The sequence below is a fragment of the Suricata suricatta genome, chromosome 9 (genome assembly GCF_006229205.1).
Source record: "Suricata suricatta isolate VVHF042 chromosome 9, meerkat_22Aug2017_6uvM2_HiC, whole genome shotgun sequence".
In the NCBI taxonomy this organism is placed as follows: Eukaryota; Metazoa; Chordata; class Mammalia; order Carnivora; family Herpestidae; genus Suricata; species Suricata suricatta.
The window spans coordinates 69,998,888-70,025,938 of NC_043708.1; the positions used below are offsets into that span (position 1 = coordinate 69,998,888).

Consider the following 27,051-nt stretch of genomic DNA (forward strand, 5'->3'; position numbering starts at 1 on the left):
AAAGTGCCTTTAAGGGGCACCTGGGTGGCTCAGTCAGTTAAGCGTCTGACTTTGGCTCAGGTCACGATCTCACAGTTTGTGGGTTCGAGCCCTGCATTAGGCTCTGAGCTGTTAGCACTGAGCCTGATGGGGGGGTTCAAACTAATGAACTGTGAGATCATGACCTGAGCTGAAGTCAGACACTTAACCAACTGAGCCACCCAGGCGCCGCACCATGTAGGACTTTCATAGCTAGAGAGTATCATATGCTACAGAGAAATCCTTTGTAAAAAGATGAATCAATCAATGTAGCAAACTTCATTGTTGTCCTATTTTAAGAAATTGCCATAACCACCTTCATCCTTCAGCAACTACCATCCGGATCAGTCAGCAATTATCAACATCGAGGTAAGACCCTCCATCAACAAAAAGATTATAACTTGCTGAAAGCTCAGATGATGGTTAGCATATTTTAGCTATAAAGTATTTCATAATAATGCATATACATTGCTTTTTAAAGACATAAAGCTGTCACAGGTAGTACACTGCAATACAGTGTAAACGTAACTTTTATAAGCAAATAAAAAAATTTATTTGACTCGCAAAATTTGCTTTACTGGAACCAAACCCACAGTATCTCCAAGGTATGCCTGTATGGATACAGGTAGTAGTAGACGTCTAGATAGAGACAGAGATCGAGATAGGACAGAAACAGAGACAGAGATGGAGATTTATTATAATAAATTGGCTCATGCAATTATGAAGGCTGAGAAACGCCACAATCTGCTCTCTGCAAACTGGAGACCAGGCAAGCCGGTAGTGTAATTCAGTTGGTCCAAGAGCCTGAGAATCATGGGAGGCAATCTGAAGGCTAGAGATTGATGAGATGACCCAACTCCAGCAGGCAGACTTAAAACAGGCAAAAAAGGACAAATTCCTATGTTTTCTGCATTTTGTCCTATTCAGGCCCTCCCCAGTCACAGTGGGGAGAGCAGTTTACTGAGTTTGCTGATTCAGATGCTAATCCAGAAACACTCTCAAAAACACACCCAGAAATAATCTTTAATCTGGGTACCTTGTGGTCAAATTGACACATAAAATTAGTCATCACAATGCTTAAGGTCCTTGAAGGCAGAAGGCCTTTGCTCACCATTATATTCCCAGTATCTAGCAGAGTAAACAGTTGATCAGATTGGCTGAATGTGTTAATGAAATTGAGTACACCCAGTTACATATAATCCAGTTTCTATTAGAATTTTTTTCTCCATTAGTCTAATAAATTGTTTAGTATTGGAAATTTCCTAAAAGACTACATTTTCTTCTAGGGATTTTATATTCTGTGTCGATGATCTTCACACCATAGCCTGGGAAAAGTTGCAAGTGATTGGATCCATAAATTTTCACCTACCTAGATTTTTGTATTTTCTTTCCAATTTTGCTATGCATGTCTAGTACAGGAGATCACAGCTAGTAATCATGATTTGATGAGAAAGAAGAAAGAAAGCTATATTTTTAAAAAGTGATCTTAAGAAGAACAATTAAAGACATAGCTATCACCAATTAGACACTACAGTTCTAGCATTCCTACAATTAGGACTTTCTTGAACTCAGTGCCTGGAAGGGGGTACTCTTTGTAAAATCCTCCTTCGGAACTTAGAATTTAGATTTTTAACAATTGGCACTTGATTAAAATTTATTTTGAGGGGCGCCTGGGTGACTCAGTCGTGAGCCTCCAGCTTCGGCTCAGGTCATGATCTCGCAGTTTGTGGGTTTGAGCCCCGCTTCGGGCTCTGAGCTGACAGCTAGCACAGAGCCTGGAGCCTGCTTCAGATTCTGTGTCTACCTCTCTTTCTGACTCTCCCCTGTTTACGTTCTCTCTCTCTCTCTCTCTCTCTCTCTCTCTCTCTCTCAAAAATAAATAAAACATTAGAAAAAATATTTTTAATTAATTTTGAAAATACACCTTTACTCTTCTGATTCACTATGCAATGACTGTTGAATGAATATATATTTATGAATTTGCGAAAAATCAAAATTTAGCTGAGTAAATTTGAAGATCTAATTGGCTTTACTCAGCAATTCATGAATCACGCAGCATGCCATCTAAAAAGACGAAAAGGAGCTCCATGGAACTGTACAAAATGGAAGATTTAGTAGGCAGATGAAGGCAGAAACAGGAATTTTCTGCCCAAGAGTGGATTATTTCAGGTAAGGTCACCTTCCTTTGAGGGAAGGGCAGGGGGTCTATCAAGAAGATTACCTCCTAGGGGCGCCTGGGTGGCTCAGTTGGTTAAGTGTCTGGCTTCTTTGGCTCAGGTCATGATCCCACGGTTCATGGGTTTGAGCCCCGCTTCAGGCTCTGTGCTGACAGCTAGATCAGAGCTTGGAGCCTGTTTCAGATTCTGTATCTCTTTGTCTCTCTTACCCTCCCCTGCTTGTGCTGTCTCTCTCTGTCTCTCAAAAATAAATAAGAAACAGAAAAGAAAATTAAAAAAAAAATTACCTCCTAGTGCTGATAAGTAACACCAGATTAACTGGTTAAAGGTCACATTTCTGGGAGAGGCTGAAACTGCAATTAGATTAGATATAAATCCTCGGTTTGCTGTTGTGGGACTTAGCACAAGTGACTCCATTTTGAACCTGTTGTCTCTTTTTTTTCTTTAACAAATTCCTCCTATATGCCAAGCACTGCTCTAGGCATTGGGGAAATAATGGAGAAGAAACAAGCCAAGTTTTATTTGTTTGTATGAAAAAAATGTAAACATATACAAATGTAAAGATATACAAAGTGACTCCTATCTCTCCATCATCCATCTTAAAAATTATCAACTCATAGTTGACCTTCTTTCATTACTAACCTACTTACCTCTCTATCCCTCTCCCTATATTATTTTGAAGCAAATCCAAGATGTCATATTATTTCATCCATAAATATATTGGCATATATCTCTAAAAGAGAAGTACTCTTTAACCATAACCCACCTAAAAACAATAAATTCTAGGCCCCTGGGTGCCTAAGTTGGTTAAGCATTCAACTTCAGCTCAGGTCATGATCTTGTGGTTCAGGAGTTCGAGCCCCACATTGGGCTCTGTGCTGACATCTCGGAGCCTGGAGCCTGCTTCGGATTCTGTATCTCCCTCTCTCTCTCTGCTCCTTCCTCGCTCTCTCTCTCTCTCTCTCTCTCAAAAATAAATAAACATTAAAAAAGAACAACAAATTCAATAATCTGGAACTTACATGGCTTTTTGGCCTTTTGGCTAAGATCAAGTGTAGTATCTCTTCATATCAGTTTAATAATCTGGAGCTTACATTATAATAGGAGACACAAACAAGGAACAAACAAGTAAAAACCAAATGGTATTAAGCAGTGATGATAAAAAAAAAAATAAGGTCCATTTTGTGGTCAGAGCAACCCTCTATAAGGAGGCAACATTTACTGAGGAACATGTATAACCTGAGGGAGCAAGGCACGTGACTATCTGGAGGAAGTGTTCCTGTGAGGCTCCAGCTAGTGCAAAGTGTTCCTGTGAGGCAGAGTTCAGTGTTCAAAGAATAGAAGGCCTATGAGTCTGGTAGCGCTAAGTGGAAGGAAGAGCAGAAAGATATAAATTTGGAGTGGCCACTGGGGTCATGATAAAGATGACTTCAGTTCTCATTCTTATTATGTATGATGGGCAGCCATTGGAAGGTTTTAAGCAGGGGAGTGACATGAGCTGATTTATGATTATAAAGGATCATTCTGGCTGCTATGTTGAGAACAGTGTAGAGGAGGACATTTGTTATAGAACAAGTATAGAACAGGGAAACCAATTAGAAAGCTACTGCAGCGGTACCTGGGTGGCACAGTTGGTTAAGTGAGCAATTTCAGCTCAGGTCATAATCTCACAGTTCATGGGGTTGAGACCTCTATTGCTGACAGCTCAGAGCCTGGAGCCTGCTTTGGAACCTGTGTCCCCCTCTCCCTCTGCCCCTCCCCAACTTGTACTCTGTCTCTCTCAAAAATAAACATTTTCTTTTTAAAGAAAGAAAGTTACTGTAGTAGTCCAGGGGATTACTGATGACAAAGTAGTGATGGATTTGGGTGGTAGAGAAACCCAAGAGTCAAAGTTAACTTCAGGATATTTAGCCTGACCAAATAGTGCCATTTCCTAAAGTGGGGAATACTGAAAGAAGAGCAGGTTTGGAGAGGCATGCAGGCACTAGACATACTAAGTTTGAGGTGCCTATTGAACATCCAAACAGAGATATCAGTTAGATGGCTAGCTTTAGGGCTTATGAGTGAGATGAGGGCTGGATCTAAACATTTGAGAAATATCAGTGTATAGATGTTTCTGAAAGTCATAGGGCTGGATGAGATCACCCAATTAGGGAGGATAGAGAAGAGGATTGCTTAGGAAGAAAAAAGATCCAGCTGTGGTGCCTGGGTTAAACATCGGTTAAGCATCCGAGTCTTAATTTCAGTTCAGATCATGACCTCATGGTTTGTGAGATTGAGCCACAAGGCTCCCTACTGACAGCATGCAGCCTGCTTGGGATTCTCTCTCTCCCTCTCTCTCTACCTCTCCCCATCTCTCATTCTTGTGCGCTCTCTGTTAAAAAAAAAAAAAATCCAGTCAAGGAGCCTGAGAAGAGGCCAATGAGGAAGGTGAAAGCCAGGGGAGGGGATGGCCAAGAGTCATCTTCTGGAAGATCAGTAAGATGAAGAGTTAGAAATGGTTACAAGATTGGACTCTGTGGTGGCTCTTGGTGAGCTTTGACAAGAATAGATTCAGTGGAGTGATGGAGATGAAAGCTTAAATGTAGTGGATTCAAGCATGAATGGAGGTGAAGAAGTAAAAACAAAGGATCAAAATAGTTGGGTGGCAGCTGAAAAGGAATGTAGAGTCAAGGGAAGTTGTTAGGGTTGAGGTTTTTGTTTGTTTTTGTTTTTTATGGAAGCCATTAGAGCACATTTGTATACTGATAGGAATAATCCCCTAGAGTGTGAAAAACTGATGACGCAGGAGAGAGAGGAATAATTGCAGGAGCAAAGTCCCTGGGTAGATGAGCTAGGTCAGAGAAGCTGGTGTACAAGTCAGGGAGCTACATAGGAGCAAGCACAGCACATCCATTTCTATGGGAGAGAAGGCAGAGTATGTGGGTACAGCTTCTGGCAGATTGACAGAATTAGTTGTTGGGGGATGTGGAAGTTCTCTTCTGCCATTCTGTTTTCTCCATGAAATAATAGGCAAGGACATCAACTGAAAGTGCAGATTTGGGGGATGGTATTTGCAGAGAGTAGAATGAAAGTCAGTGGAAGAGTCAGTTGACTGCATATGGTGGTAAGAATGCCAGGCAGTGTTGGGGGCCTCCTTGGGATCTGTGTTCCATATGAAATAATCTTCAAAGTCAAACTTTTAATTGTGTTTTTCTCCTTCGTCTATAGTTCAGCTCCTCTCCAAGCATATTACTTCAGTTAATCCACACATCAGTCCAGCAGCTTTATTTAATTTATTTATGATGCATTAATGTACATTATCATCCATTCATTCATTTTATCCATCATATTTATTGAGTTCCAGGCACCATTTTAGGTACTGGGGTTACAGCAGTGAACAAAACAAATCTCTAATTTCGGGGAACTTATTTTCCATATCCTAAAAGGTGTGAGCCTTCATTTTTGGTAAACATAAATCCACAGTGAAAACCAATTAGAAACTGGAAGGTTTCCACATTTAACTATTCCTATTTTCTATGCCTAAAGGCTTAGAAAAAATATCAAACCCTGAGACAGATTGGGCCCAGCAAAGGAGTTAAGGACATGTGGCTGCCTCAGGGAATGCACCTTTCTTTCTTTCCCACTAGTGCTGGGCTGGCTCCGTGGAATCTAGCCAAGAGCAGCAGACAGAAGAATAATCTGCTGGAATTTTTGTCTTTATTGTCAGAGCGAGGATTCATCATTATCTCCAGAAGAGCATGAATTCATTGACCATCATAACAAAACAGGATCTGTCCCATCCAAATTCTCAAGACTGCATAAACCCTAGATGATACGACTTCCTTTCAACTCAGAAATATGTCCAAAAGGCAAACAGAGCATACACTAAAAAGGGCTTATTAACTAACTACATCTTCACATTTTATCTTCTTTTCTGACTTGTTTTGGCTTTTTCTTTTTATTCCTTTCCTCTTTGCTCACTAATTTTCATCTGCTCTATTTTTAACGAAATAAAGGGTTCTAGAACAACTAGCTCAGCCACCATGGCCTATTTGACCATAGGCAGTGGTAACTGTGACTTTAAGAAGAAAGCTGGCTTTAACTGAAACCAGAGTTACCTCTGACTCTGGGCATATCGGTGCAGGAAGAAGAGTGGAGTGCAAGCATGGACTATGAGTTTCCTCCAGGAAGAGATTTAGGTCCTCCTTTTGTGATCTCAGAGTTCATAGCTTTGTTATAATGAACGAATAAAGTGTATGTCTATTGGTTCCAGAAAAAAAAAAAAAAAAAGAAAAGAGAAGAATGGAGTAAATGTGTTTTGTACTTTATTCCTCTGCATTAACAGATACTTCTTGGGGTGCCTGGGTGCCTTAGTCGGTTAAGTGTCTGACTTCAGCTCAAGTCATTATCTCATGGTCTGTGGGTTCAAGCCAGCTCAGAGCCTGGAGCCTGCTTAGGATCTGTGTCTCCCTCTCTCTCTTTGCCCCTCCCCTGCTCATGCTGTGTTTCTCTCTTTCTCTCTCGCTCTCAAAAATAGATAAATATTTAAAAAAATTTTTTAAACCAGATACTTCTTAGCTGTTGTTTCAAAAGGGAATATGTCAACAGGGCTTTTTGTTCACTATATACAACTAGCATGTTCCTGTGCCATATCTTCCTTTGTGCAGTAGGGGTCAGCCTCACATAGCCTTTCACTTGCTAAGTCCTTGTTCATAAGAAAACGACCCTCTTGACCACCCTTTCCCAGGTTAAAAGGATCACTTTCTTCCTATCCTAAGCATGCAAATAAACAATAGACAGTAACCTGGATACTGGAAACAGAGTTGTGCTAATGCAGTTGGAAAGTGGCCAAACTGAGAACTATGTGAAGGAGGTGACAAATATTGAGGGGAGGGCAGAAGTCCTGTGGGTCTCACTGAACAGATGTTAAGTGTTAACATCAAGGTGGCTGTCTAAAAGGCACAGTTATGACACCAACTTAAGAAGATGTGGACATGGCCCTGATCAAAATCTTCAAGTATCTATTATGTCCTGGGAAAAAACTCTCCATGTATAAACTATTGACATCCCACTTGCCCAGAAGTAGATTGTCTTTTCTTTGACCTCAGGTAAGACACTTCTCTGAGCCTTAGCTTCCTAATCTTTCTAAGAAGTAAAAGTAACTGCCTTCTCTATCCAAAGTATTTAATAAGGAGGGGGAAACAAACCCCAGATATTGGCATAAAACAGTTTGTAGACTGTAAAGCACTATTTAAATACATTTTTAAAAATTTTTTATTATTTATTTTTGAGAGAGAGATAGCATGAGCAGGGGGGGGTCATAGAGAGAGGGAGACACAGAATCTGAAGCAGGCTCCAGGCTCTGAGCTAGTTGTCAGCACAGAGCCCGACATGGGGCTCGAACCCACAAACTGTGAGATCAAGACCTGAGCCAAAGTCGGACACTGAACCGACCGAGCCACCCAGGTGCCCCTATAAAGCACTATTTAAATGTAGAAAGTAGAATAAAAGATATAAAGGCAAATGTAGAATAGTTATGAATAAAAAATAACTCAGTGCTCAAAAGTTAAGAAAAATCAGTTAATCATTTCTATAGATTTTTTTTCAGCATATTACACCAAGACATTTTTTACTCTCTTGTATTCAATATTAGTCATGTGGTATTTTGACACATCTAGGGTTTATTTCACAAAAAGATTCCAACCTGAAGAGAGCCATGTAATATGAATAAATGGTCCTGTTAAAGAGGAAGAGTCTTAAGTACTAAGTACTTTAGTGGTATGTTTAGTACCACTATGTTCCAAAAACGTACTTGGTCCCACAATCCTCCTTAACTCCTTTTTAGAAAAATTTTTTAAGTTTTTTTTAGAGAGAGAGAGCAGGAGGGGGGCAGAGAGAGAGGGGGAGAGAGAGTTCCAAGCAGGCTCCACACTATCAGCACAGAGACCTATGTGGGGCTCAAAATCATGAAATCATGACCTGAGCCAAAATCAAGAGTCTGACACTTAACTGCCTGAGCCACCCAGGCTCCCTACCCTCCTTAACTTCTTTAATCATAAATTCAGCTGGCTAAAGCCTGCCATTTTATGGTCAGTTTGCACTGATTTTAGCAAGAGAACTCAAATTCGTCACATTTATGTTTTATCTCATATTAAATCGACACATTTAAATTAGAAATATAAATGTAACTGAAAGAACTCATGTTTGGGAAGGAGAAAGATTATTTGTTTATACCTTAATGTTGAAATTTGGGGAGAAGTCGTCAAATCATATTGTTTAAAAATGAGTCCATCAAATATTTCCTCAATGCTTTGTCCTTCAGGAAAGGCCAGAGGCAACTCAAAATTGCCATGACTCATGCTCTCCCGTGGAGTTTTGTTCTATATATTCCTTTCCTCTCTGTTCTTTTTATTGAAAATCCTATTTATTTATTTATTTATTTATTTTGCTGAGACTTTCAATTTGCTGTATCTTGAACTGGCAGAGAAGAGGTTGAACTCTGAACCTTTGAAACTTCTTAGTACTTGCTGAGTGGTTAAGGGGGCAAAGTGGAAATAATCTGGATTGGACTTTATCTTATTTGGAAAGTCTTTGCCATAATAGTTCAACCATCCCTATTTTAAGGAATTAAATATTTATTTTCCTTAAAATGCAGAGTCTTTTGGAATATTTTCCAAAAACTGAAGCCAAATTTCTGTACTTTGTAGTCAGCTTGGGGACCTTTATTTTTGAGACCCACTTTAAAATCTAGTATTTTTGCATAATATGGATTTGAAATTAATTTTATTTTAGATTTATCATGTGGTCTGCTATATTGCTTCTTACTGCTTTTTCAAAAGTACTTTACAATTATAAATAGGTGTCATTGCTCTCACCGTAAAGCAGCAGTTCCTGGGTGAAATTCTTAATGGAAGCCAAGACACAATATCAATATAAGTTGGTCATTTCTTAACATCAACAATCTGTTTTATGATCATAGAGGTCTTAATAGTTCTCCACTCCTTCCCTGGACTGTCTTTCAAATAATTCATGGATGCAAAAAATACTAGAAGCTGTGAAAGGCTCCATCCTACCAGATTTTGTGTAATTCTTTCCTGGGTCCAGAGTGGGAGTCATTTTCATCCTGCCTTAGCTAACACTGAATAGAACTGTTGCTCACAATTCTACTAAATGAACTTCTTTTCCATTATTCTTATTTCTTTCCATTCCCCTCCCCCAGCCATGCATTTCCTTCTACCTTCAGAAACTTGAAGACAAGGTCCCTACAACCTTCTCTCCTGTATCCTCAAATGATCCAGACATAAATATTTTAGTACAGTCGCCAGTGTATTTCTGAGGAAGTGTCTGCACAACCGGTCCCTTATTTATAAAGCTCACAAATGCTGTATGACCTGTAACGCTATACCAGCTAATGAACTCTCCCAGAACAGTTGACATGGAAGGATTTTACTTCCACTTCTCACAAGGAGAAAGATGGAGAATGAGAGACGATTACAAAGCAGAATATTTTAATCCATCTTCTCGGTGATCTTTGGGGCTGTGTGCGAATATTTAAATTGAAGAGGAGGGAGGAGACGGAGTGAAGATGGAGAGAATCGGAGGAGGTGGGGGCGGAGCTAGCTCAGCCTATAAAACCCCATGCTAAAAGGGAAGCACATTCGTGTGTGCCAGGGCCGTAACCTAGAGAGATGGGGCAGTCTGTGCCTTGAGGACAGAGCTTGGAAGAAAGAAAACAAGGACAGGAAAACAAACGAGACTAAGAGGACATCTGGAGAAAGCGGAAGGCAGAAGACAGGAAGGGGAAAACAAACTCACAGCAGGTGGAAACAAGATCTAGAGCAAACCGGTCTGGTCCACAGTTGTTTTTCTGGAAGAGAAGAAAGTACCGGAGGATTGCGTTTTTCCCTTCAGTTAATGAAAACTCTTATCTTCATCGTAAAAGAAAAGGCTACGGGAGGTAAAGACAATCTGTTTTCTTAGGGGCAGAGCTGAATGAAACCCAGACTAGCTCTTTGAAGCGTCTAAAATAAGCCACTGCCTGGTACACATTGCAGAACCCTTCTGGTCTCTGAAGATCTACATCCTCTTCAGGAAAATTCCAGCCAGAGTAGCTGGTACAGTTCTATTTTTATATTTAAATATCTATGTCTCTTTTCCCCCACTTTTAACAACCCTGTCCTTGTTTGTAAGCACGAGTGACAAGAAAGTGTCAATACGGAATAGGAAGATTTGCAGTTTTTTTCTTTTATCTGCCTGAGTCTTTTTTAAGAGGGTAGGAGTGGTCCTTATTTCGGACAAGGACATTTCTATTTGAAAAACAATCTCTTAAAATTTATTTGCACCCACACATATTTAGAAAGAGAGATACCTTTCGGAGTTTGAAATCCAATAGGAAAGATGGAAAAAGGAGCCAGGCACCGAAACAACACTGAGAAGAACCACCCAGGTGGGAGCAAGTCGGAAACCAGCCCCGAGTCTGGTTCTGGAGGAGGCGGAGTAGCCCTGAAGAAAGAGATTGGATTGGTCAGTGCTTGTGGTATCATTGTAGGTGAGTCCAATTTCCTTTCCCATCCACCCCTCCTCCCCTTCTCTGGTGGTCTCCTCTTGTGCCCCCTCTAAAGTGTTATTTTTTATTCCTACTCCCTTAAAAAAAGATTGTTGTTCACCTGTGCTGTAACCCATCCCCAGTGGTCAGGTTTGACGGGTCTAGGAAGCTGTTTGTCTTATATCTCTTCCTTCAAAGCAGGCTGAGCAGTTCTGTCCAGAGTTCATAGAATGGAGCAAATAGGGTTCACACACCTGGCTGATGGTCAGCATTGCCTGGGAGTTTGTTGAAAATACAAGTCTCCTGGCTCCACACTTGTAGGTTCTGATTTAGTTGGCTTAAGGTGGGGCTAGGGAACCTGAATTTTTAACAGGCTTTCATGCAGCCATCTCTTTAGTAGGTTGGGGACTGTCTTTGAGACACATTTAGATGTTTTGTTGTTTTACATCCTATGAAACTGTGGGCCTAGAGGATGTGTAATAAAAAGAGCTACAATAGCACTAAGAATGCCTTGCCTTTCTATAGCTTTTCTCATCTTATGCAGCACTTTCTCTTTATAAAGTAGATGCAATAGGGCTGTTAATTCCCATTTCACAGATGAGGACATAAATTATGGAGAAAGGGAGAAACAGATTACGCTTCTCTGTAAACATACAGTTTGCAGTTTCTCTAGTTGCCTGTGAGTCCACCCATCTCCTAACATTCATGGAAGACCTTATGAGGCTCTTAAAGGGAAATAGGAGTAACTAGAATGACCAGAAAGTGGAGTAAAGGAGGACCTGATGGGTAAAATGGGTCCCAGCTGGAAGGCTTTGAAGCTGGGGGGCCTGAGTGTCCCTGAGAGTGCAGGTATAGGCCATTCCAACCCCCTAACCACACACTGCTGGGCAGAGGGTCCCAAATATGGTTCCATTTCTAAACAACAAATCTTCCTCTTTCCAGAGAGGCCCTGGAGATGAATGGGCAATGGCTCATTACTTCAGAGAGTGAGCATTTCTTCTGCTGTTTTTGGTAGAGGGCTTTACAGACTCTTCCCAGAGAATGGGGTGAAGGATGGTCAGGCCATATATGTTTGTGTCATCTCTCCAAAGTTCCTTTTGAAGGCTTATCGTGTCCTATTGCCCATGAATTAGTGTCTCTGGATGAGCCCATGCTACATGCAGTAGCACAGAGGCGTTTTGGCACCCGAGCAATAGTGACATTGGAGAACCCCCTTGAAGTCAAATAAAATCAGTACAGTATTCAGATAATCCTCTTCACTTCTACACCCAGACTTTGGTGATCATGTTATCTCCACTCTGTTTTCAAAATGGAATCCCATTTTATCTAATTCTCTGACTCTGGGAGGTTTACCCGGCATCTACATTTAAAAGAAAGGTAATGTTATTTTAGAAAATTACAATCATGATCTAAATCTCTCATTACCTTTTCTTTGCTTCTCCTTTATCTCAATTGCTCAAAAAATGAGATCAGCAGAGTACTCAATATGTACAGCACATGCCAATTTATGGTCTATAAATAGCCCAGAGCCTGTTACCTCTTTCACCAGTTTGACTGATAGGATTAAGCATTTTCCTCCTCTTATTCATATGCAGATATGTATACCTACATGAACACAAGCACAATCAAACCTCCTTCCTGCCTCAGCCTTGCTCACCCACCCCTGTATATGTGGAGATATTCAAGAGTGGAGGATATTTTTCTGTATATTGAGGTAGTTCTTGTCTCTTTCTTCAACAGGTTTCTAAATATTGAAGAAATACAGTCTTATTTGGATAACTGTTACTACTAATTTGCCCACAATCTCATAGATTGAGCTTCAGTGTGAGATTAGTCCCAATATTCCCACTGACATTACAGTGACAAGAATAATAACTCTGGTGAAGGAAGATCCTAAATAGATGATTTCAGGGAAATCAGGATTTTTTTCCAAAGTATAAGAATCTTTAGAAAGTTAATAGGCACTATTTTACCTCCATTTAAGCTAGGGTGAGACACAGATATTCTCTTTAGGATGGTATGAGGGCAAAATTTTTTCTGCTTTTGTCAGAAGGAGGATAATCTGCTTTCAGGAAAAAAATCCTTGCTTCCCCTCCTACATGGCTGTTGAATTGCAGATATACTGAGCAGAAGCCCTGTCCTCTTCTAGAGGGGTTTCTGAGTGGATGATAGTGATTCAAGTTTTTCAAGACCAAATGCAAAAATAGAAATGGCATTTTCCACGCAGAATTTAATGATCTGGTGTTCAACATCAACACTGTGGAAGAAAGAAAATTAGAAGGCAAAAAGAGAAAAGAAATTTCCTAAGTGAGTCAGGTGACACAGTATAGGAAAGTAGCATTTGCCCCAAATCGATCTCTCATACCCAGCTGACTTAGAGGGATAAGTTAAACTATATGTTTCATACAAACTCATAAGATTTCATTAACAAAAGCATCATTGATGATCTAAAGTAGGAATGATAGAATGGTAGGTGTTACAGGAATGTAGAATGAACTAATAGAAACCCATGCCCTAGAATTACTTATAATCTGACTGGGGAGATGACATTCATTTACATTAAATAAATAACATTAAAAACTAATGATACAGTTGAGTTATGTAAGAGCTGAATAAGGGCAAAATTAGGTGAATGGTAGTAGCACAAGGAGAGAAGTCTCACTCAGCACTAGATTAAAAAAACATCTTGAAGAATGTTGGAAAAGATGGAATAGAGAAGAGGATTCTGGGAAATTTCATAGGTAAAAGGTTAACAGCTAAACTGTTATCCCCTTGAGGAAAAAAAAAAAGAATCTTCTACATCTCTGAATCTTTAGTGTGTGACCAACATGGAACAATAACTCAAATGATTGTTGGACTTAATTGGCTCTTGGGCAAAAGTCTGAATATAGTAGTAATAAGAAGTGTTTATCTGAAGGACTGCTGGGAACCTGGCTTGAAAATCTTTAAGCAAGGAATAATTTCATCAACCTAGACAATTAGGTTGGGCTATTAAAAAAAAGTTTTCTTTAAGTAAGCTCTACATTCAACATAGGACTTGAACTCACAAACCTGAGATTAAGAATCGCATGCTCTCCTGGCAAAGCCAGCCAGGCACCACCCAGGCATTTTAATTTTTAATATCACCTTTGCCTTAATCTAACCAGACTATTGTTCTCCATGTACTTGGCTAAGGAAGTCGGTTGACAATAAATGAACTTACATTTCATTATGAATGTTCAGTTCCCCAAAATCTAAAGAGAGTGTGACAAGAGAGTGTGACAGAGCAGTAAAGTTGATCTAAATATACCAGAGGTAAGGTACTGTTAAGAGCTTTCATTATTTTTTTAAAGATTTTACTTTTTAAGCAATATATCCATCCAACATGGGGCTCAAACCTACAACCTCAAAATCAAGAGTTGCATGTTTCACTGACTGAACCCCCAAGAGCTATCATTATTAAGCACTAATATATTAGTGCCTGAAACTTGTGCAGTTATCCAACATCAATATCCTGTTTATCCCTGACAATACCTGGCCTAGTAGATACTTCTCTCTTTCTCCAGATAATGAAATAGAGGCTCAGATGGATAAGCAACCTGTTGAAAATCATATAGCTAAAAAGTATTGAAGGCGAGATGCAAACCTAGAGTTTGTCCGAATCCTGAATTGAACTTTTAAGCATTATTCTCTATTATTTCTGCTTTTATTTTCTAAAGGAATGTTTTCCTTTAGACCCTGGGCAGAGGTCCTTATTTGTTTATATATATATGCTCGTTTTTTCTTTTTTTTTCTTTCTTTTTTTTTTGAGAGAGAGAGAAAGAGAGAGAGAGAGAGAGAGAGAGAGAGCGAGCATGCACACATGAAGGAGGGGCTGAGGTAAAGAGAGAGACTCTTAAGCAGACTCCACACCCCACATAGAGCTTGAGGTCATGACTTGAGCTGCATTAAGAGTCAGATGCTCCATGGACTGAGCCACCCAGGTGCCCCTGAGATATTTTTATAAATAATTTTTATTGGGGTGCCTGGCTAGCTCAGTTGGTGGAGCATGCAACTCTTGATCTCGGGTTGTGGGTTTGAACCCCACGTTGGGTATAGAGACTACTTAAAAATAAAATCTTTAAAAGTGTCAAAATAAAAGAGTAGTATTTCTTGAGCTTTTACTAAATGCCCACAGTTTCTGTGCTATGAACTTTTTATATATATTATCTTATTTAATCGTGACCACAATCCCATGGAAGTAGATATCATAACTTCTCAATTTTTTAATTAAAAATTTTTTTTGATGTTTACTTATTTTTTGAGAGAAAAATAGAGTCGAGTGAGGGAGGGGCAGAGAAACAGAAATGCAGAATCTGAAGCAGGCTCCAGGCTCTGAGCTGTTGACACAGAGCCCAATTTGGGGCTCGAACCTATGAACCATGAGATCGTGACCTGAGCCAAAATCAGATGCTTAACTGATTGAGCCACTCAGATGCCCCTCTATTTTTAAACATGGGGAATTGAGTCACAGAGCTGGTAGGTAATTTGCCAGTGGTCAACAACTGATTACTGAAATGGTCTGACTCCAGGGCCAAAGCTTTTAGCTACTCCTTATTTCTAATCAGTAACAGAGAGAGAAAGGCTAGTTTGTATTTGTGGAGGGGGAGTGGGCCGTAGAGGACTATAACTATGACTCAGAGTAGCAGAGCCAGGAAAAACCATGAAAGTCTGGTACTGAAAAGGCTGGGGGAAAACTTTTTTTTGTTAAGGCTATTTGTCAACAAAAAAGTGTGGCTATCTGTATAACCATATCAAAATGGCACTGGGCTGGTTTGAAAATTTTTCAAGTCCTAAAGATTTTCAGACCTATGTATTTTATACCACTTTAGAATATTTTATATTTTAATCTCTAATATGATGTATTAACTTTCTAATCCCCAAAATATCTATTGGATGTTAACTAGAGGGTTGGCGTGTAGAAATTTCTTCTTGAGTTTGTACTTCAATTTTTTAAAAAAACATCGAGGTATTAAAATTTGGTTCAGTCAGGATGCAAACATATTTAAAACTCATTGTTCTCCGAGGAAACTCTAAGACAGAAGCCAAGTAGGAGGCTTGTCAAAACAAACACATCTTGGTTAATAGAGAAAGGCTATACCTGGCAGTGTAATCATAATAGTAAGTAGCTACCATTTACTGAGCACTACTATGCATTGATAGTAGTTTCTGATCAGTGCTTTATGAACATACTCTTCTAGTACCATGTAATTAGTACAGTTATAAAAAGGAAAGGTTTGAATGAATAAGTGGGCAATGACAGAGCCAGGATTCCCCCCCAGGTCATTGAACTCTGAAGCCATTGGCTTATCCAAAACTCTCCAGAGCATGTAGTGCAGGGCAGCTGGGGACAGGGATCCTGTTGCATGCTTCCTGCCTCCAGGAACCCTGGAACTCAAGGAGCAATCTGGTCAAGGCTGCTACTGGCAGGGCTACATTATGTTCTCCCAAAGAGCAGTTATGAAGATTGAGTGGTTAGCAGGAGACTCTTGGGATTGGGAGAAGAAAATAGGAACTCAGCAGGTAAAAATGTGTGTCCAGAAACCAGAACCAAATAGCTCATCTTATTTAGAAAAGCAACAACAACAAAAATACCTTGTGCCCAGATCAAATGATGTTCTGGAATAGGCTGGCACCATATATATAGCTTTTCTGAATTAAACTGGTTTATTAAAGTGATGTGGAGGTATGGGGCATACAGTTTGGGGTTTCTCAAGTTGCCTGGCTACCAGAGTTTTTTGCTTTCCTGGGTTAATCCAGCATCACAGCTGCCTATAAAGAAATGCCTCTTTTATTTCTATTGTCGCTCTTCTTTTGTTGTTAATGTTTGGGGTGACTAGGGGGGGTGTCAAAAAAGCAGGCATAAGCAAATAATTCCAAGAATATATTCAGAACCCCCAAAACAACAACCATATGGGCACCCAGGGAACTAGGAAATGTTGTTCCCTTGCAATCTTTACCTCTGGCTGAGCATATAGAGCAAGAAAGACTATACCTTGCTTTCTTCCCAGAACATGCCTACAGAGGAGGCCCCCTGAGTCCCTTCTCCCTGAAGATCTAGAAATGACAAACTGCAGGCTGCTCCTGGGGACAGAGGTGGGAGCTGCTAGTTATAGGATTTGAGACTCATGCGTATTTTAACATTCAACGCTTATCAGACATATTATATGCTAGATCCTGTGCTGAGCACTGGTCAATTTTATTTCTAAGAAGCAAAATTATCCTTCAGGTTTATTTTAAGCTATTGTATTTATAGAATGAATGAAGTTTGAGCTGAGAAGCTTTATTGATTACATCTCATCCCTCATTCTTTGTCACAGTCACAAGTATGCTCATTGGTTTGCTCCCTGCCATAAATATCCTCAGCATTAGCACTGACGTCACTTCTGGCTAGAGGGTTTCACAATGTGCCGGAAGATGTTCCAGGCACCCTCACACTGTGCTTCATGTGTGAAGGTGATAATCCACCAGAGACAGCCCCCTTGCTGCAGAATGATCAGTGTACTTTTTCATCTGTATATAGACTTAAAAAAATTTTTTTTTAATGTTTTTTATTTATTTTTTGAGAGACGGAGAGAGACAGTGCAAGCAGGGGAGGGTCAGAGAGAGAGGGAGACACAGAATCTGAAGCAGGCTCCAGGATCTGAGCTAGTTGTCAGCACAGATCCTGACGCAGGGCTTGAACCCATGAACCATAAGATCCTGACCTGAGCCAAAGCCCAATGCTTAACCGACTGAGCCACTCAGGTGCCCCCTCATCTGTATATAGATTTTAAAGGTACCTGTTTGTATATCTCTGAAATACATAAATGCTTTAGCTGCTTCTTTAGAGTACAATTCTGCATAGAATATTTAGTAAGCAGCTAATACACGCAGATCAGGTTGCCTTAGAGATAAGGAGGCATTTGTTAAGTAGGCCCTGATGCTGGAGTAGAAGGCATATAATGAATTTGTCCATGATTTGTATCAGAGTATTGTTGAAAGGGAAGAAGCATTGATGATGTAGAAGAAGAGGAGGAGCTTCAAAGACAGTCTTATGTTTAAACTGCTTGCCTATTTATTTATAAGCTTTATAACCTGCAGCAAGTTAATTATCAGTTTACTTACCTTTAGAACAGAAGTTTTTTGTAGAATATTAAAATAAAGCTGGTATCCTATGATATAAATTCAATAAATATTAGTTTCTTTCTCTCCTCAAGCTCCTCCTCCTCCACCACCACCCTCACTTCCCCTCCCACCTCCAGTCTCCTGACACACAGTTACTAACTCTGGTTCAGAAATTTAGGTTGGGAGGTGCCTGGGTGGCTCATTCTGTTGAGCACCCAACTCTCCAACTCTTGAGTTCAGCTCAGATCATGATCTCAGGTTCATGGAATCAAGCCCTGAGTCAGGCTCCATACTGAGCATGGAGCCTGCCTAGGATTCTCTCTCTCTCTTTCTCTCTCTCTCTCTCTCTCTCTCTCTTTCCCTCTCTCCCTCCCTCCCTCTCCCTCTGCCATTCCTCCAGCTCCTGCTTGCACATGTGCTGTCTGTCTGTCTGTCTCTCTCTTTCTCTAAAATAAAATTAGACAGAAATAAATTTAGATAGGACTGATCAGGCAAAAAGAAGAACTGGACAATTCAGTTCAAATCTGACCTGCTTATCAACCAGCCAATGCTTTCCCCTTCCTCTCTGCTGATTTGAGTCTTCTTACTCATCAGCATCCATCTTGTACTTCCCCTTTTCCAGGAAGCTTATTGTGTATGGCCCATGCCAGTGACCTTCCATCCTTCATATCTTGTCATATAGCACAGTTGTCAGCTAGCTCCATGTCCACTTACATGCCTTCATTCATATAATTCCTTAACTGAGTCTTACTCATTTTCACGTCCCTGAGGATTCATCCTGGCACGTGGCAAGTGCTTAGAAAGTATTTGTTGAATAATAGCAGCCAGTTAAAAACAAATCATCCATTGAAGATATTTCCTAATAATATATTTAATGCACTTAAATGAATATATTTAATGCTACTGAACTATATAATTAATATATTTAATGCTACTGAACTATACACTTAAATAATATATTTAATGCTACTGAACTATACACTTAAAAATGAATATATTTAATGCTACTGAACTATACACTTAAAAATGGTTAAGATGGCAAATGTAATGTTACATGTTTTTTACTACAACAAAAAGTTCTTTAGCTTAAAATTGAGTATTCCCATGAACAGTAAATATTTGTATTTGACATAAAGCAAAATCATCCAAGTTCCAATCTAAAAGGGACTTTGGGATTAGCCAGATAATGACAATGAGGCTTGAAGTTAGAACAGTGTTTCTCAGTGTCAGCACTATTACCTTTTGGGCTAGACACTTTGTAGTTGTGGGGGGCTGTCACGTGTATTGAACGATGGATGTTTAGCATCAATCCTGGCTTCTACTCAGTAGAAGCCAGTAGCACCCCGTCCCCCACTTGTAACAATCAAGAGTATCTCCAGTCATTGCCAACCATCCCTTGGGGCTGGGGGAAAATTGCCCTGGATGAGAACCACTGACACAGGAAAAAACCTTTATCTGCTGATGCCTTCTTACCCAACAAGACAGGGAGATGCTGAAGGCTAGATGTGAATGTTAGTGGGCATATGTGAGGATGCAGCACTCGTAGCCCTTCAGGCCAGTATGCTTGCTTTTCAGGGGCTGGTGGGTGGGGATTGGCTCTGTCTTGCCATTAAAAATCCATGTATGAGCAAGTGCTTCCCAATTACCTTTTAAAGCAAGCATGTACAGAGTGGGTGCTCAATAAATACTTTTTGAGATGCAATTACCTGCTGGCCACCCACCTACAGCATCTAAAAATTATACCTAGACAAGCAGACAAATGACTCAGGGAATGCTTCATGGTCCTGGCTCTCCAGCGCTGTTTTGGAGCCAAGCCTCCAAAGCAAGCGCATTGGATTCTTCTAGAGATAGAAGAATCTCTACTACAATAAATTCTAGCAATTCCTTATATTTGCTAGCATTTCACAGATTGTAAAATGCTTCCACACATGCATGACCTCCCCCCCCCCCTTTTTTTCATATGTGACCTCCCTTGATTCCCGTAACAACCCTGTGAGGTAGGCAGGGCAGGAACAATTATTCCCATTCAGCAGGTAAAGGAAAGAAAAATTCAAGTCACACAGCTTGTGAGTGGGAAAGTAAAGAATCAATCAATGACTCCAATTCTGAGCCTTTTGCTATGACTGAGTTTTAGAGAGAGGTGATGAGACTTGTCCAAAGTCACATATTGCATAGGCAGCAAGGCCTGGACTAGAGGCCAAGTCCTTGGACTCCTGGCCTGAGTTTCCTCCACTATTCTACATGGCCTCTCCTCTAGAAATTGCACAATAGAGACTTTAACTGGAGGGCTTTTACACTTGGACCCTGTCCAAATATGGTTTTTCTGGAGTGGCTTTGAAAAAGGAGAGGTGGGAAAGTTCTTTTCTATCTTGACTATAAACCTTTCTTGATGAGAGGTTGGAAGAAAGTTGATTATCATAGAGATGTTTTTCTCCATTGTTTTACTCTTAGACTCACTGTCTATAAAACCACTTAAGAATGAGATGCCCATTCATCTGGTATAGCCAAGGTTTCAATCCTCCCTTTCATCCACCCCAATTAGTAATATAATCACCTTATCATAAAGATCTCTTTTGGTAAAAAATTGGTCCTAGGATGTCTGGACAATGAGGCCCAGCTTGGCTTCTTCTGTCAAAGAAAAATCAAGCAAACCACTTCATTAGAAAGGGGCCAACTTGTATCAGTGGGCAAGTTTTCACTAGAAAAAAAATGTTGGAATTAAGAAAATCCACATTTGTTGTATATCACCTTTCAGCATTGTTAGCAGCCCCATCTCTTGTTCTCAGCTCCTGGCACTTGGTGTCTTCCAGAGGGCACCAGCACGTTATGTTTGGCAAGATAAGGGTCACTTGCTAGGGTAACTGTGTCCTGAGTCTTGGAACACCACCAGAAGGTCTTCTAGTCTCCACTAGCCTAACCTTCATGCAAAGCACATGTGGAGACTGGTGGAGGAGACAGGGAGGCTAAACAATGTCCTTTTGTTCCTATCACATAGGACTTTAAGTAAATGTACAAGAAAAGGAAAGGTCTTTAAGAACTAATGGGGCCCAGAATCTTATTTTTCTGTCTCTCTTTGCCCGATGTTTAGATCACAAAGCTGAACATGAGAGATTGTTACTTCTTTTAGCTTCATCTGTGTGTGCAGCCTGGTTCTGTTGAGACAGACTATCCACACAGAAGGAAGGCAAGTTTGAGACAAATGTGCTTCCTTACCATCTGAATCTAGCTGCATATGCTGTATTTCAGTCTTATGGTTGCTGCTGTCACACCTGCCTAGACCCCTTTCCTCTTCTATTAGTCATCTCATGCTGCAGTTTTGTAATGTGAAAAGCATATTCTTTATCTAAGAGAAATAAGATGTATTGTTTTTAAAATATGAATTTTCTCCTTGTTCCCTTTGACTGAAATAACCAGATGCATGAATTTTGGTTTAGAAGTGAACGTTTCAGGACTGGACTGAGGTTGAGTAATGGTTGAAATCTGAAAGTCATTTTTGAAAGTTGAGTGTAAAATCTCATACTCTGCATCTTGTTAAGCCCAGATCTGGTTCCAAACCCCCTGAGAGAGGTGGTGGAGTTTCACATGTCCTCAGAACATTGTCAAACTGAGCTGGCCTCATAATACTCCAGTTCTGCATTTCTACCTGTATCCACTTAGTCTCTGCTTCTTCCCTCAGCCCTCAAAAAGCTTTCGTTCAAAGCACCTATGCAGTGAACCCTGATCACCTTGAATCACAAGAAGTAGAGGAAAGCTTGGGAAGAAGCATGTCAGGAGCTCCCCCCACCCATCTACTCCTCCCTTGCCCAATATACACTTCCCAGTAGCTAACTATTTCTTGCTACCCATCTCACCTCTCAGGAGAAAGTGGCCTTTCTGCACAGAGAAGCAGAAATAGATTAGTGGAAAATGCGCTAGATTAAGCATCAGGAGACTGACTTCTAGATCCAATTTTACCCATCAGTAGCCGTGGAATTTGGAAAAAGTCATTTAACCCTTCTATGTCTTAGCCTCTTTGTAAAATAAAGAGAGAATTACCTATTCCTCCTCTTCCCAAATTTCGTAAGTTTTTTGTGAGGGTCACATGAAACAATGGAGCAGAATGACCATCAGTAGAATATAGTGCTAAACCTTTGCACATATTGCACTTCCAAGCTACTAGGATTGTTTTTATAGGGTTATTTCATATTTCTTACCAAGGGTGGGGCTGTCACGTCTGGGGTAAAAGTCAGCCTACAGGAGTGCTATCGATGCTCCTGGGTCTTAAAAACCCCCAGTCATGGGGTATGACCACAATGTATCCAAAATGTATTGCCCTTAGGGTCATTTTTGAAGCTTTCTACTCCGAAAGATTGTCTCTGAGAAGAGCTTTCTTTTCCAGTCTTGCCGTTTCCAGTTAGTCTTAAGATTTTTGTTGCTTCAAGTAGACCATGGTACAGCACAGTAAGACGGTCTTGAAGTTCAATACCTGAGCCACTACTTACTCCCATGTGGACTTGACAATGCACTTGATGTCTCTGAGACTCAGTTTTCTCCTCTGTAAAATGAGAGAAATTATATCTGACTCGATAGGGATGTCCTGAGAACCAAAGGAGACATGTAAATTATTACTAGACACACCTGCCTGAGGGTGTGTTCCAAAGGCATTTTAGGATCAAACCAGAGATGAGATCATTCCTGCAAATGCCAATCTTGCCAATTGTGCTGACTTCACTCTCTTCCCCGGCAACTTTGGTGCCTCATGCAGGAAACATCATTGGCTCTGGAATCTTCGTGTCGCCAAAAGGTGTGCTTGAGAATGCCGGCTCTGTGGGCCTCGCTCTCATTGTCTGGATTGTGACTGGTCTCATCACAGCTGTGGGAGCCCTGTGCTATGCTGAGCTTGGTGTCACCATCCCCAAATCTGGAGGTGACTACTCGTATGTCAAAGACATCTTCGGAGGACTGGCTGGGTAAGAGGATCCACAGAGGCCTGGGTGGTCTAGAAGCCAAGGCCAGCAGTTTCCAGCATGCCCAGGAGAGCTAGAGAATAGGATTTCTCTTTTGCTTCCCTCTCATGGTTACTAATATAGCTGCATGCCCCCTTGATTCTCCTGAGGATGGCAGAAGAACCAGATTGTCGTTTTACCTCTTTGTTGATCTCAGTGGGCAAGACTCTATGAGTGATTAGCAAACTGAATGTATGACAACGCTAACCATAAACTCTCAGAGAATGCACATCACAAAACAAAACCCAGGCTCTGATCTTGAATTTCCTCAGCTTCTATAGTCCTGCTACTGAGGAACTGAACCCTCACCAAGGAGCCAGGGATGTGGAAGGAACTTTCCCCTCATGCCTCCACTCAGTGCCACCCCTGGCAGTTGCTTATTTTCCACCACTGGATGCTGGGGGCCAGGGCATAGAGAAGAGATGATAAAAGGAGAGGGGAGAGAGAAGGAATTCCAAGACATGTGTTCGCACTAGCAGACACTTAGCTCTTCATCGTCAAACCACTTTATTGTGATTGCAGAGGGCCATCTGTCTCGTTGAGCAGGGGCTAGGCTCCTCAGCATCCCTGAAAAAGAAACGTACCCCTTTAGCCCACCCAGCTCTCCTGCCCAGTGACTTGCCCAGGCTTCTCTTGATGACTGGTGAATCCCCGCCGTGCATGTCATTGGGGATGGGGGTCTCTGTGACTGACTTGGGTCAAGTTCTGTCCTGTTCTCCCTTCAGGTTCCTGAGGCTGTGGATTGCGGTGCTGGTGATCTACCCCACCAACCAGGCTGTCATCGCCCTCACCTTCTCCAACTATGTGCTGCAGCCTCTCTTCCCCACCTGCTTCCCTCCAGAGTCTGGCCTTCGACTCCTGGCTGCCATCTGCTTATGTAAGTGCCATCTGGGCCTTGCTCTCAGGATAGCCTCTTTTGGCCTTCCTGGTGGTCTGCTTGTCTCTGGTTCTCCTTCCTCTCCTTCTTTCTTTCCTTCCCTCCTTTATTTCCACATCCTTCCCCATTAATTTTCCTACATGAGTGCTTTGGATTAATTAATTCTGCATATAATTATTTGGTGTTAAAAAGAAGAAACTAGGGTGCCTGCGTGGCTCAGTTGGTTAAGCGTCTGACTTTGGCTCATGTCATGATCTCATGGCTCATGCTCGAGTCGGGCTCTGTGCTGACAGCTCTAAGCCTGGAGTCTGCTTCAGATTCTGTGTCTCCAGCTCTCTCTTCCCCACCCCGCTCACATTCTGTGTGTGTGTGTCTTTCAAAACTGAAAAACATAAAAAAAAAAAAAAAACCTGAAAAACATCAAAAGAATTAAAAAAAAAAGAAGAAGATGAAGATGAAACGTAAATAGCTGCTCAGGGCCACGGTTTTTTTTACCGGCAAGGTTCTTTACATCATACACAGCACTTTCACCGGTATTATCTGATCTGAGTCTCTTGACAAATCCATGAGGTAAGCAGGGCCAATATTATCACGTTCCTAGAGCAGGTAAGTACAAGAGCCAGGCAAATGAATACTCAAGGTGGCAGATCTAATTCCTTCTCTTCCCAGAACATACACCATGGAGGCTCCCTGCTGCTTGTAGAAAGATTTATTTTCTGGCTTCATCCATCTCTACCTCAATCTTTCAGCTCACATCTTAAAACTCTTTGGGAGGAGAGTGTAAAGCTGTGATTTGGGAGAAAATAAATGCATTGTCTATGGTCCCTTCCCTTGATATGCTTTCTGCCTAACTGGGGAGAAAAGCCACAGAAACAAGTTCTGTAGTGAGGATTCAACTGCAGTAAAATTTCAGAGAAGGGGCAGCGGTGCCTGGGTGGCTCAGTCCATTAAGTGTCTGACTTCTCTGCTCAGGTCATGATCTCATGATTCATGAGTTCATGAGTTCAAGCTCCAGAGTCTGCTTCAGATCCTCTGTCTCCCCGTCTCTCTACCCTTACTCTACTCTGTCTCTCTGTCTCAAAATTAAACATTTCTTAAAAATTCAGAGAAGAGGGAAAGATGTCTGTGAGCTAGAATAGGTTAGAGATTTGTGTATGGAGTTCTGCAACTTGTATTTTTAGGAAGTCTCGGGGATCTCAATAGATTGAGGTATTTTATATATTTTAACTAAAAACTAATTTTTAAAGTAAATATTTGTATTTTTTTCAGAGACTCCACTTTTTGGAATTAACATGATCCCTGCCTTCCCATACCTTTCAACAAACATACATTTAGCTGAGGACAGTCACCTTCTGGGCTACATCCTTTCCCAGATCTTGATGTTTTCCTTCTGTCTTGGCTGGTGGGAAAGAGGAGGAGGGGTCACTTGCCCACCCCAAAGCCTCTCACAGACGTAGTCTCCTTGGCAAGTGTGCCCTCTTTGGCAGTGTTATACAGCTCTGGGAGAGACCCCTACCATCCAGGCAAGTGGTTCTATGGAGCCAAGATACTTATTTGGGTTATATTCCCTTGTGCTGGGTCAGGCCTGCTCATGGCCCTAGAGGCAAAGGAATGTGGACTCTAGAACCAGGTTCCCTGAGGCTGCATCTCTGCACCACTTTCTAATTGTGGCAAGTGCTTGGCAAAGTTCCCCACCCCACCCCACTGTGAGATGGAGGTTGTAATCCTGCCTGCACAGGAGGTCATGGTTGTAAGGATTGAATGAGATAATAAATGTTCTTAGCACAGGGTCATGTAGTCACTGAGGGTGGTTACTCAGACATTGCTTGCTAGCTGGATCCAGAGCTGGGAGAGGTGTGGGGAGGGGGAAGGTAGCATGGGAATACAGGAAGAGTTGCTATTTCTGCCATCAGACAGGTTAATGGGGGTAGGAAGGGGGACCACATAAGTGCTGGCCACTGCTGTTTCAGCGTCTCGTGCACACAGCCTCAGCTTCCTTTTTCCTGCTGATACTGCCAAAGTATCTCAGACAAGAGGCCACCCTTACTCTCTAACAAGAAAATGAGAACTATGAGACTGGTCACTTTGTCCCCACAGAGAGAAACCAGGCCACAGGGTGGAGTTCCCTTGGCAGCTGACCCCACAGCCTCCTTTGCCTTCCTCCAACCTGCCAAGGGTAGGTAACCCCTTGTGCCAAGACCCTCTACAGCAGTATAGCTTCATAAATACCCCCTCGGGCCAGACAGGGATATCTCGTGCCTATAGTCCAGCTCTGGAAAGACAGTTGTGCGTTGTCCCCTCCACAGCCCACTCCTCAACTAGACGCTGCTAGCACCAAGCCAAGGAGGAATTTAGAAACTCTGATGACAAAATGACAAAGTCCTCTCCTCTCCTAATTCCTGCCATCAAAGGTTCAATAAAGCTTATCTGACCTGTCCCCTGCCTCCTAAGTAGAACTACAGGAAGATTATCTCAAACTTAACATTGGTCAATCTTGTCCTCCTGAGACAGGAATTTTTCAATGTCCTTGAGCTAGGTATTCAAGTACTTTTTCACCTTCATAAACAGAAAAATCTAAAACTCAAGCTTATTTCTCCTTATTTATTTGGTGAAATGGAAAATAGCTCCTTACCTCACCCCATGTGCTGCCTGCTTCATCCCAGATGTGAAGGCTGTGTGGAGCCCACGACCCCTCTTCCTACGGGGGTGTACATGCAGACTTAGCCACACCCTCACACTTTCTCACCAGCCGCTCCCAGCTGCTTTGAGTCTATGCAAAGAAAGCTTCTGTTTTCTGGTTTGTTGAATACTATTTTTTCTTTCTTTCTTTCTTTTGGAATCCACTTATACAGACCCTCTAATCATCTCTTAAGCTATCCAGTGAAAAAGGAACCAGCTGTCCGGAAGGCTTGACGGATGCTACTTTCCTTAAATGCTGTTATCTTTTATTCCAGCACCCTGTCTTCTCAGCAGGTGCCAGGCAAACCAGCTGTGTAAAAATAGGTCTGGTGTTCTTTGGCAGTAGAGCCAAGAGTGGCCCAGTCCAGCCAGATTTTAGAGAGAATCTGTAGAGAGCTTGGGATGGCCTGAATGTATTGAAATAAGAAGCTCTGCTTTCTGCTGTGTCATTTTGGCATGCTGATGACAGACCTGACCCACTGTAGGATGAGAATTTTTAAGGGAAAAGCCACCCACTAGGGAGAGGTGTATCATGGAGGGAGCTGGAAGACTGGGCAGGGAGCCCATCAGGAGAGCCCCCATGGGCCCCTGGCTGGAGTTGGCTGTGGGAAGGCGGAGATGAGATCAAGTCTGGTTTTGTGGTGGGGCCAAAATAGATGAGAT

General features: G+C 41.5%; 1 protein-coding gene and 1 pseudogene across 1 annotated transcript in view; both read left to right on the forward strand.

The window, feature by feature from the left end:
• Positions 1–3,217: 3,217 nt before the first annotated feature.
• On the forward strand, positions 3,218–3,321 carry LOC115303046 (annotated as a pseudogene).
• A 6,528-nt stretch (positions 3,322–9,849) lies between these two features.
• Positions 9,850–27,051, forward strand: part of SLC7A8 (solute carrier family 7 member 8) — a 48,524-nt gene continuing 31,322 nt past the window's right edge. The window contains exons 1-3 of the mRNA XM_029952109.1: positions 9,850–10,725; positions 22,592–22,796; positions 23,558–23,709. Coding sequence (XP_029807969.1) covers positions 10,575–10,725; positions 22,592–22,796; positions 23,558–23,709 — 508 coding nt within the window. The 5' untranslated portion in view covers positions 9,850–10,574. The remainder of the gene's footprint in view (positions 10,726–22,591; positions 22,797–23,557; positions 23,710–27,051) is intronic.